This window comes from Eptatretus burgeri, chromosome 6 (assembly GCF_056783735.1).
Source record: "Eptatretus burgeri isolate ZD-2024b chromosome 6, Ebu_testis_v1, whole genome shotgun sequence".
NCBI classification, from domain to species: domain Eukaryota; kingdom Metazoa; phylum Chordata; class Myxini; order Myxiniformes; family Myxinidae; genus Eptatretus; species Eptatretus burgeri.
In genome coordinates this window covers 51,004,564-51,017,382 of record NC_140966.1, presented here as the reverse complement: position 1 = coordinate 51,017,382, position 12,819 = coordinate 51,004,564, and the positions used below count along the sequence as shown (strand labels likewise).

Below are 12,819 nucleotides of genomic sequence, written 5' to 3'. Positions count from 1 at the left end.
ATCCACGCTGCCATCCGACTGTTCATCTTGGACCTTCATGTTCGCACACTCCTGGAGAACACAAGCAGCTGTGCAGCTTAGGCCATTGACCATGTATGTGCATCATGGCAGCCTACACACCCGTTTTCACTTGCAGGATAAAAATTCCAGAACAACATCAGGAGCTGGGGCACCAGACATCCACTCAATGGCAAGTCTACCATCGTCATCCAATACCCAACCATTACAGTCAAGTGGACTGGGTACACGTGGAGTTACTTCAAGACTGTAGTGCCAAATGGCTGCTTGGTAACATGCTCTGGTAGCATGAAGCTTCAAACAATCCTGACAAGGAGGGAGTTGTCCTGACTGGATATCACCATTCTTAGCACGGAACAACTGAAACCGCATCTCGTTAACTTCTGTGATTTCAGTTTGAGACATGTACAGCTTGCAAGTGAATTCCTTAAGCACATGGAAGAGATCATCCTGTAGTGTCCAGTCTTTCCCTAAGTCACTGAAAGCTGTCTGAAACCTTGGATTGTTGATGAGGAGCTTGAGTCCTGTCACCTTTCCACGGCCACTGAAAGCGCTTCCTGTGTCGCAGCCTGTGTAGGAATGCAATCCCAATAAAGTTTTACAGATGATTCTGCCGAGAGCACTAGCAACTTTTTTTATGTCAACAAGTCTGCTGCTGGTTGATGAACCACATCGGATGAACAGATTACAGTCTATGTCATCATGAAAAGCCAGACATAGCATCATGACGTCTGTGTCTTCTGAAGCTACTATCACAGAATGGAAACTTGGCGATGCATGCTTACAGTGTGGTAGCAAGCGTGTGTCTGCTTCCTCGTGAGATGAACGGAGCTCGTCAACTTCAACTACAGCCTCACGGGTGATCTTGGTGCAGATATCCTCACATGTGACATAAAGGATCTTGTCTTTAAGTCTTATTCTGTAGGGCTCTGTTCCCCATTGCTCTGTGACGAATTTGATCAGCTTCGTCTTGCTGATGTCACAAGACAGAAGACGCCTTCATTGGTGTGTTCGGTGACCGGGTGCTATGTTTGTGAAGCGGATACCTCCATCAGTCGACCTCAGGGCCCTTTCTGTATCTTTTATAGATATGTTTGTAGACGTCGAATATGACAACCCTGTTGCTACTTGCTGATGTATTCAGCACAGCTGAAAGAAACATATCAGTCACTTCATCAAAAGTGAGATTCTCCCCTTTCAGCTTCTGTACAATACTCATGCCATCAATGATACAAGCTGAGGGGTGTTGGACGTTTTCCGCAGCAGAGACCTTACTTTCAAGCTTTCTGGCCAGGGCTGCTTTGTTGGTTTTCTTCATAGTACCAAGTTGGCCAAGGACGAGGGAAGGGGGCCAAGGGGGTGTTTCAGTACATCATTCATGTTCAACTTTCTGCTGGAAGCTACGAGTATCATCTGTCCAAACAGTTTATTGTCACTTTTGAGGACTTGCTCCTTGTTAGGTAGTTTTCTGCTGATCCTTTTGTGGGCATTATCAAATGTCTTCAACTGCATCTTTGGCAATCTGTCAAAGAATGTTTTTTCTCGTCCTTCAATACGCTGCATTTGATAATCTGTATATGCTGCATCCCCTTTCTTGTGAGCAGTCAAAAGATCATTGGCAACTTCTGGGGACACACTAGCACCAGTTGAGATGCTTATCAGCTCTGAATGATTTTGACTGATGGGTTTGTCCAGGTGTCTTCCATTAGATAAACCAAACTGTCAACATCAGTTTCATTCTTGCGCATTCTTCAAGCTGACAAATCTGTGTGAACCATTCTTTTGCTGCAGCTATCATCTATCATCAGCCTCATTTGTTTAAGACAGGTACTTCTATATTCATGAAGGGGTTTTAACATGAAAAACGCTATAACTTGTCCAATAATTATCACAGAAAGTTGCCAGACATCCTGAAATAATATTAAGATATCACTCTATATAGAAGAAATAACATTGGCTATATCCACGTCCTAGAATGTTATGATTTATGAGCAAGTATACTTTTAATGACCGTTTTGCTCTCAAATTTGCCTTGCGCGATTATTTAGCGAAGCATGTTATAGCCTATAAAATGCTTATCATTTAACCTATAGTCACATATTATATACCAATGGATAGGAAATTAAGTCCGCTTTCCAATGGTATGTGGGAATACGCTATATGATGTGGAAGAATAAGGATACGTGTCACAAACTGACCACACACCCTTAAATATTGTCCGCAAAAGCGCCGTCCGAGCGATTAATGGTCTAAAACAGAAAATTGGAGATAATTAACTTGAGCTACTCGACTGAAAGGTCCATCATGCTGTTTTGTTATCTACATTTGTGTCTTCAATCAGTCATATCACTTTTTTTCTGGTCCCTCAAGATGGTAGCAATTTCCATCTCGGCTCATGGACTAGGTGTGTGCATGCCTGCTTGCTTGGTTACGGGTGCCATGGTGGCAAAGTTTCATCCCGTATCTTATGATGTTGGATGGTGGAGGCTTTAACTTTAAACCTCAGCAGCGTATGAGCAATCACATTTTCCTTTGTCCTTGTCACTGTTTCTAAAGCAATTGGTTATTTTATATGACTCAGGTGTGGTTTACAAAGGTTATATGATTTCTCTTTTTTGAGTTTCAAAGAAAAATATATTTGATAACACCCGATTTCCAAGCCGTTCGCCATATTAACGTGTTTTATTAATTACAGAGCCAAATTTTTTTTCCACCCATCACATGACGATTGTGTGTGTGTGTGTGTGTGTGTGTGTGTGTGTGTGTGTGTGTGTGTGTGTGTGTGTGTGTGTGTGTGTGTGTGTGTGTGTGTGTGTGTGTTTTGTTCATAAAGCAAGAGATTCTCTCTACGAACACCTCCACCCCTACTTTTCCCACCCCTCTCTCTCTCTCTCTATGTCCTATCCTCGCTCCACCCCCTCTTAATACAGTGCAGCATCCTCCCACACGTGTCTCTCTCCCTCTCTCTCTCTCTGTCTCCGAACATATTCTGGACGATAGTTATGCCGGGATGGTGGTTATCTCCACATGTCCGGATGGTGGTCATGTCTGGATGGACCCTCCCATTACACTGTCTTCCCTTGCCCTCCCCTCATGCTGCCTTCCCTTGCCTTCCCCTCACGTTGCCTTCCCTTGCCCTCCCTTCACACTGCCTTACCTTGCCTTCCCCTCATACTGCCTTCCCTTGCCCTTCCCTCACACTGCCTTCCCTTGCCCTTCCTTCACACTGCCTTCCCTTGACGTATCTGGATGGTGGTAATGCCCGGACGGTGGTTATCTCCGCACATTTCCGGATGGTTATCGCTGCACATATCCAGACAGTGGTTACCTCCGCACGTACCCGGACGGTGGTTACCTCCGCACCTATTCAGACGGGGGTTACCTCCGCACGTATCCCGACGGTGGTTACCTCCGCACGTGTCCGGATGGTGGTTACCTCCGCAAGTGTCCGGACGGTGGTTACCTCCGCAAGTGTCCGGACGGTGGTTACCTCCGCAAGTGTCGGGACGGTGGTTACCTCCGCAAGTGTCCAGACGGTTACCTCTGCAAGTGTCCGGACGGTGGTTACCTCCGCACGTGTCCGGACGGTGGCTACCTCCGCACGTGTCCGGACGGTGGTTACCTCCGCACGTGTCCGGACGGTGGTTACCTCCGCACGTGTCCGGACGGTGGTTACCTCCGCACATGTCCGGACGGTGGTTACCTCCGCACATGTCCGGACGGTGGTTCGGAATCGACTCCGGAGACTGGGAACCGTTACAGGCGGGTACCCGGATCTGTATAATTTCGGGTTTGATTCCTGGTTCCCATGGAGGGAATCAATTTTAACCGGGTAATTGATTATTTTGCCCACGTCTAATCGGTATTGTGGCCAAATTCAAAATTCCTCCCCCTTATTGAGAACTGCTTATGGAGCACCCTGCAATAAAGTAGTGATGTGTCCAGCAATCGATTCTCAGCCTTAAATATAATGAGGTCATAGAAATATTTATCTCTTATAGAGGTGTGTGGGAAGACTGTCTGAGTGAGTGAGTAAAATAGCTACACAGACAGCATGACTTGCAAGGTATGACATATAAGTTTTGAGACTTCATGAAAAGGGGGATATTTTTCTGGCAGGAAGCTCCATACGTGATGCTAAAGAAGAACTCTGAGATGTTCACTGGAAATGACCGGTATGAGGGATACTGCGTGGACCTGGCAGAACAGATCGCTCAGCACGTTGGCATCAACTATAAACTCACCATTGTCCCTGATGGAAAATATGGTGCACGGGATCCAGAGACAAACATCTGGAATGGGATGGTTGGAGAAATGGTGTACGGGGTAAGACCTGATTTGTTTTGTTCTGGTTTTGAGTGAATGATTTGGGCAGTACATGCTGAGGTTGGTAGTAGATATACTATATAGCAATTGAGAGAATCTCAGGAGATGCATTGCATTCCACAAACCAAACAAATATAAATGTAGGAAAGCACGAAAATATGCCACTGCAGTTGTTTAATGTCGAGAGACAAACTTTTAGATCGAGTTCACTTTTCAAGTGAGAAATGGAATTTATAATGTTGTTTTTCTCATCTCTTAACTTCATGGTTATTTCTCAATTTTTATTTAATTGTCATTTATTTATATATCTTCCACTGGTCTCCTTTTTATGCTTATGGCAATATAATGTCATTCCTCTGTTCTGTTCGCAATATGCAAATATGATGTCATTCCTTATGGTCTCAAAGAAAGAATAGATTTCAGGCTCACAAATTGGTTATTTTTGGGTTTGATCTCTATGAATCCACTCACTTTATATCTAAACTCTGTATAGTCTCTGTGCTACCCTCATTGAAATTCCACTTTCTTCTGTAACATACTTTAGCTACTCTCTTTGTACTGAACATTTTCTCAGTGATCACATTTGGTTTTGGAAGAATTCTCAGAAAAGAAAATAGTTAAAATTGTTGGATTAGCTTTCATAACCAAGCAGATTTGAACCAAGTACTGCACTTCATGGGGAACTATGGATGAAATCAACAGGATGTTGAGTGATGTACGCTAACCTCAGGAGCAAGGGGAAGCTGACATTTCAGGCGTTAGCCTTTGTCAGAACAAAAGCGGGATAACGCCTGAAACGTTCTGTTCTGTTGATTCCATCCATTGTTCTATCTCTCCACAAGTGCGGATTGACACTTAGACTAGTTCTTTATCTATACTTGTAATCATTCTTGATAAAACCTTTGCTTAATATATGTTATTTATTTAAGTGGCCCAACAAATCGCATGAATACATTTCAGAAAATTCCCGAATTCGGTGTCTTATAAAACGTGACATAATTGAGTTGCACAAATACTTGTAACATTATTTTTAGTCTTTATTATCGTCTTCCAATGTGAAGACTTCGTTCTTCACTTAGCTGAGTTTTTCATCAATCAATCAACTTGTAGAAAAGGAAAGCATATAATTAAACCTTCTTGATTCACGCTTTTCTAATGATGCCAGTCTCGTAATCATAGTGCTAAAACTATCAAGTTCAAAGCATTTGAAACTGGGACACTGTAAAGAGGTTAACATTGTCGAAGCATTTTTCCCCCTTTGTTTGAAGTCTTTTGTTGCTTTAAGCTTTCATTTTTTCTCTGAATAAATTTTCAACGTATTGTAAGTTCATTGAGACACAGCTTAAAGGTCCCCGACATGCAAAACTTTCTGGTTATTTATACATTAACTTGACCTTCCGAGTGAAGAAATCACCCATGTTTTTTTTTTTTTTAAATCAAAAATGGGATAATTAGAGCAATATTTCGATCATTTCTGGTGCCTTTCACAACTTGCTATGCCCCGCCCCTAAAAAACGTTGACTTCAGTGAATCGCAGCGTTGACGTCACATTCAGAAACTCACACAGAGTGGATTGACTCGAGATCTCTAGATCTAGAGTCTAGACCAGCGTCTCTCAACCTTTTTACCCTTGTGGAATCATTGAAATAGTTTTCATGTCTCAGGGAACCCCTGCATAAAAAATTATTATATACCATTATTAATATCTAGCTCTTTTATATTTTTATCGTATCTCACGTGGTAAATATAATATATTTTTTTTCGGATACCTGGTTTAAGGAAAAAATGACCCCCTTTTGTCAAATTTATTGGTAATGAAAAAAAACACTGCTCGTTTATGAGACCTCACACCGAGGTTTTAATTCACAAAAATGTTTTTTTTGTTTTGTTTTGTTTGAAAACGTCATTTTGGAAAGTGTCAACCCCGAGTTTGTTTGACAATTCAAAAACACACCTCATGTAACTTGATCAACAAAACAAATAAAGCTGAAGCAAGAGAGAGAGAGAGAGAGAGAGAGAGAGAGAGAGAGAGAGAGAGAGAGAGAGAGAGAGAGAGAGAGAGAGAGAGAGAGAGAGAGAGAGAGAGAGAGAGAGAGACAGACAGACAGACAGACAGACAGACAGACAGACTTCGCACTAGGAAGCACAGGGAAGATAGATGGACACCATGCATGCGTCCCGTACTTGAGTCAGTCATTCAATGATACACGAATCCACCACGTACAGGACGTCCACAAACCAGTGAGGGCGGTTTCACACTGGCGCCATATAGACATCGTTAAATACATTCCCTATGGTTGTTATAACTGTAAATAATACAAGAGGTTGAAGCCTCTATTATAATAACCAAGGAGTTTCCAACAATATGCCGTACGTGTATAGTAAAATTACGAATATTAAATCAAACAAAAACGACTCAAAAATACATTAGCCTATTTATTACTGTTTCTCGCGGAACCCCTAGCGACCTCTTGCGGAACCCTATTGTTCTGGGGAACCCCGGTTGAGAAACACTGGTCTAGACTAGTCCGATAAATCCGTCGTCCATCCGACTCGGCCGATAAATCCGTCATCCGTCCAACTAGGCCAAGCGTCGGCAACCTAAACCAGGCCGCGGGCCACGTTTGGGCCACCTCGCGGGCCGCACCCCCCCTCCCAACCCGAAAAAATAACAAACACACCTAAAATCAATGATAATAAATGTAATTGTAAATTGAACCTTAAGACTTGCAGTAATCACAATGTGAAACAATTAATGTGAAGGCTGGTGATTCTTTGATGCAGACAGAGAGTCAATGTCCGGCTTGATCGAGGAGGAGGCCAGGAGGAGGACGTCTTGAAGATGAGCGTCTGTAAGATGTGCTCTCGTCTTGTTCTTCGTCAGCTTCATGCGACTGAACAGCTGCTCGCAAGAGTATGTGGACCAGAACAATGAAGCTAAGCGTAGGGCCTCCCTAACAAGAGCCAGGAAAGCACGGGAGGCTGAGAGCGAGTGCCAGAACTTCATTTGCGACAAAAGAGCAAACTTTGCGCGGTGGCTCTCTGAGCACTCAATGAGCTCCAGCTGAAGGTCGTCAGCCACATCCACAGAATCCACATCAAAGGGAGCGGAGAATAGCTTGAACTCTTTCTCACAGGCGCGCACATCTTTGAAACGTCTCTCGAACTCGCCTCGCAGCTCAGACAGGGCAGCGGCGTAGCGACGGCAGGCAGCAGGGGTCGGGCGCAGCTCAGCCAATCGGGCGAAGTGAGTGAATTTGTTGTAGTTGAGATAATGCTCGCACAGGCGAAGTTTGCATTCGAATGCCTTCACGGAGGCGAGGAGGTCAGGTACCAAGACATCTTTACCCTGCAGATGGATGTTCAGCTCGTTTAGATGTCTAGTAATGTCCACCAGGAACCCGAGGTCACACACCCATGCGGGATCCTCGAACTGAAGAACAGGATTGCCCTATTCCCGCAGGAAAGACGCCAGCTCATCCCTCAGGCTGAAGACTCTCTCCAACATCTTTCCTCGGCTGAGCCAACGGACCTTGCAGAAGTAGATCAGGTCGCCGAACTCTGCCTCGGCGTAAGCCAGGAGATCGCGGAACTGTCTGTGGTTGAGAGCATGGACGCAAACAAAGTTCACCGCCCTGACGACGACAGTCATGACCTCCGTAATGGTCACAGACTTGGCGCACAGAGCCTCCTGGTGCACCAGACAGTGAAAGCGCTTCACATCCTGCTGGTGTCCAAGGCTGCGCAGGTACTTCACAAGAAGTGCCGCAAAGCCTTTTTTGTCCCCGACCATGGCGGGCGCTCCGTCGGTCGTGATGCCGCACATGCGAGAGAGGTCGAGGTCGGCCTCCTTCAGCCAGTCTGTGACTGCCTTGCACACGTCGGCACCAGTGGTGGTACCGCTGAGTGGGATGAGTCGGATGAACTCCTCAAAGATGACTAAGTCGTCCCTGCCACCGCGGAAGAAGATGGCAAGCTGAGCCGTGTCCTTGATGTCAGTCAACTCATCCAAGGCGATGGAGAAGAAGCGAGTGGACTGACACATGTCCTTCAGGGTGCCCCGGACATCGGCGGCTATCTTCTCGATGCGGCGGGTCAAGCTCCTGGCAGACAGGCTGATGGCCGCAAACTCTCTTGACTTGTCAGGACACACGTCCTCAACCACGGCCATTATGCACTCCTTGAGGAATTCACCTTCGGTAAACGGTTTGAGGTTGGTGGCCACAAGGTGTGCAACTCGGTAGCTGGCCCGAGTGTTGCTTTGAGCAACCGCTTGCGTCGAAGAGACGCTCCTCTTAATGAAGGCACTCTGCTTCTCCAGCTGGGCACTCAGACGCCCGAACTCTGCCTTCTTCTTGTCGTCAGGCAACGTAGCTTGCTTGGGATGCACCGAAGTGAAGTGACGCTTCACGTTGCACACCTTCATGACGGCGACGGTCTCATGGCAGATGATACACAAAGCCTTTCCCTTGCGCTCGACGAAGAAGAACGCTTCCCATTCCTTTTTGAAGGAGCGGTTCTCGTCTAACAGCTTCCTCTTCTTCATAGTGAGGGTACCTTCAGCCATCTGAAACAACGAAAAAATATTTAAGACCAAGTTAAGTGGACTGGAAGCGAAAATAATTTATTGTGACGTACAGAGACTGTGATATATGTGGAAGAATCATATGTCCACATTTGTTAAATTTGCCGTCGGTTCAGAAAAATGTTTCGCGGGCCGCACCTAATGGAAATCCGGACAAGGCGCCGCGGGCCGCACGGGAGTAGCTCACGGGCCGCAGGTTGCCGACCTCGGGACTAGGCCGATAAATCCGTCGTCCGTCCGACTAGGCCGATAAATCTGACGTGCTGTAGCTTTCTTTTATTATTCTCTTTTCTTCATTGTTTTCTACTCTCTCTCTATTCAGTGCAGCCTGTGGCTGCTGGTTGCATCATTGGTTGGGACGCGGCTATGCCGCTGATGCAGTGTCCCCCTTACCAGTACACTAGTGCTCATTTTGCCGACCTCGGAAGGATGACAGGCTGAGTCAACCTCCTGGTGTATTTTAATTCAGCGGCCAACGAGGCTTGAACTCAGGACCCTAGGATCCCAAGCCGCCACCCCCAACACTAAGCCAACACCACGCTTATTGTTTTCTACTGGCGCGACATGACGACAGTAGGAATTAAATAAATAAAAATGCAACAGAACGTCAGATTTATCAGACCACTTGAGACAATTGTGTCACAAGGTGTGTTCTGCACACAAGTTTTCATCGTATCCGGACAGCGAGATTGCTTCGTTTTATGTGCGGAGAGATACGGCCGATGACATGCGCCGGCCTTGTTTGCGATTTATTCGCCGCGGTGCAACATGTCCGCTGTGCTGCGCTGGTCATGTCACCTCACTAAAATATTTCTGATATCGAGCAGTATGCAAGTCGAATTTACATTATTCAATTACAAATAGGATTTAGTGTAACCAGTTGTTATTGCCAAGTCTTCCTTCGATGTCCTCCCGATCATAATGAACGCCGGGAATTTCATCGCCATTTTCCTCTGCTTGTCCTGCTTCGGGCTCGAACTGATGAGGCCGTATTTCATTTCCAGCTGCCTGAACTTCACCTCCTGCGACTACATTATCCGATAATTCTCCATGTGATTCAGACTAAAATCCTTCATTTCTCTCACACTCCCTGTCGTTACCAGACAAATGAAAGCCCATGCCATCCATTATTCAAAACCAAATATTCGATTTTTTTTTATAGCAGAAATGAACAAAGCGATTCAGTCGACCAATCAAATGTGGAAACACACAGAAAGCCAATAGAATCACGTAGACCACCAACCCGAGTAATTTACGAGCAGCCTTTGTAATCCTGTAGTTGACGTCATGTGGGTTACACCCCTTTCAGGCGAATTTTTAGGGGCGTTCCCAAAGAGGTTTGTTTTTTTAATTTTACATTTTACAGAATGAGTATTGTGAAAAAACATTGTCAAATCTGAAATCATGATGAAAAACTCCTATAGGACATATATAAATGAAATTTCAGTACTTTTGCGTGTCAGGGGACCTTTACGGTCATTTCTCCCATCATGTCCATGTTATCTCCATATCTACGTTCCTCTTTTTTTTCCACCTTGCCCATGTTGTGTTGCAGAACTTGATCCCCTTTCATTGAAAACCCAACATGTAGTATATATATATATATATATATATATATATATATATATATATATATATATATATATATATATATATGTATATATATATATATATGTATATATATATATATATGTATATATATATATATATATATATGTATATATATATATATATATATATATATATATATATATATATATATATATATATATATATATATATATATATATATATATATATATATACACACACACACAAACACTTTTTAAAGACCTGCCTTGCACATTTCATCTCAACTTGCTTTTTTGCCCCTCTTATTTTCACCCTATTCTAAGGTCGGCCGGGGAAAGATTTTACCCCATATATTTCATTAACAGGTCGGCTAGGTCTGATGTATGACATCTTATTGTCCATGGCACACAGAGATGGGTTATTCAGAGGCAGTCGCCATCAAGCAGCTTTCCTTCTTAACTTGGAAAGTAGATCAAATTGACAGTAATCTGATGTGAGTGCACAAGGCTCACAACAAGTTTTTGTCCATCTTCAAGCAAGACTGAGCACAATGTCGATCCCTTCTTAAGGCTCAACTATTCGATCTGTATTTTTCCTCCGAGTCCTGGTAGTGTCTGATAAAATCTGTCATTGTTGTGTGTTCAACCTCAACCCTCTTTCCCACCCCCAACTTTACCAATGTGGATTGTGCTTGTAATGAGACAGATTCTTAAGAATGTCCTTTTTTCTAAAGCAGGTTGCCAACCCATCTTTCCTGTCCCTTCTTTATTTTTAGTGCTACAACTTGATATTTTTAGTGCTTTCCCCCATCTTTTCACAACAATTATTTTGTGTTTAAAAAAAAGACTAAGAATGAACTCCCTGCACAATTTAAGCACACAACTATGAAAGCTTTTGTTTGCTTTCTTCAACATGTCCTTTGCAATAGGCTTACTCCCACCTTTCTGGAAGGCAGCAAACATTTTCCATCTCTACAAAAGGGTGCCAAAATAAACCATAACTACCGACTAATCAATCTGCCTCCATATATAAGCAAACTAATTAAATCCATAATTTTTCTAATATGAAGGTGTTTCTCTTTCTAATGGTATGATTACCAATCATCAGTTTGGATTTTGTCATAGTTACTAAACTCTGGATATGTTACTTGTCATCGCTCAACAATGAATGGAGGCTCTGCACCAGAAACAGATGAGAGTAGTACTTGTGAACATGTGCTGAGTGTTTGACACTGCTTGGCAATCTGCTCTGCAGACTAGGCATTTAAGACCCTTTTTATGCCTGGCTTGGGAACTCATTAAATGCTCACAAATAGCATGTAGCTATTGATGGCATCTTCTCATCCCCTCTCCCAAAGGCTTGTGTACCCCAAGGCAGTGTTTTTGGTTCATTGCAATTTATGGTTTATGATAGCAGTTCATGGTGGATATGGACTTTGATTTGTAGAAAATGAAAAAGTACAGGGTAGTTGATGAAACCACATATTTCACAAGGTATTCTCCTGACACATGCACTCATCGCATTGATGTGGTGGCACCTTGATGCCATTTCACGACACGTGCTTTGACGTCTTCATCATTCATAAATGTAATGCCGCATAGATCAATGTTTTTTTGAGTGATCTAAAGATCTGAAAACACAACGAAACAATTCTGGAATGTATGGGGGATTATTTAGAACTTTCTAACCCATCTCTGTGAATGAAGTAGTTGTCACGTATGTTGTGTGAGGGTGAGCATTATTGAGCAGAAAATTAGGTGGCTGAGACAGAATAGCAGGCCATCATCTGGATATGCTTGACTCACCTCAGTGCAAAACAAGTCATGGGACACTGTAAATAGGTATTGTGCATTTATTGATGCGAGGGTCACATGAGTTGCCTTTTCATCAAATGTGAGGTCCTTTGGTACTGACCTTAAGTTGGTCTTATTGAATTTCAAGTGGAAATTGTTTCTACATTTCCAACACTGACATCCAATTTTACTGCAATTTCATGTATAGTTATCCGGCAATTCTCCAAAATTATCTGTTCAATTCATTTACTATCTGCTTGAGTGACAGCAGTTGGTTGCGGTGAGAATGTCCAAAATTTCTCACCAATATGAACTCCCTGCACAATTTAAGCAGACAACTATGAAAAAGACATGCATCATTAAATTGTGTAGACAATCTCCTGTTAATGTCAGTTGGTTTGATGTTTTCCTTTGCAAGAAACTGAATGATACACCTCTGTTTCAGAGCACATGTGATCATGTTGGAAACCATCTTGGTTTTACCCATAATGATTTGACCAGTGATTATGTCACTTCCTGTATATA

The 12,819-nt window shown here is 43.5% G+C and overlaps 1 protein-coding gene across 3 annotated transcripts in view; it reads left to right on the top strand.

Moving 5' to 3' along the window:
* Positions 1–12,819, top strand: part of LOC147024758 (glutamate receptor 4-like) — a 584,244-nt gene that overhangs the window by 223,903 nt on the left and 347,522 nt on the right. For all 3 annotated transcript variants that reach the window (XR_015059188.1, XM_085885009.1, XM_085885010.1), the window contains exon 10: positions 4,138–4,344. Coding sequence is in view for 2 of the 3 variants with exons in the window: in XM_085885009.1 (XP_085741135.1) it covers positions 4,138–4,344 (207 nt within the window). In the remaining variant the exon portion in view is untranslated. The remainder of the gene's footprint in view (positions 1–4,137; positions 4,345–12,819) is intronic.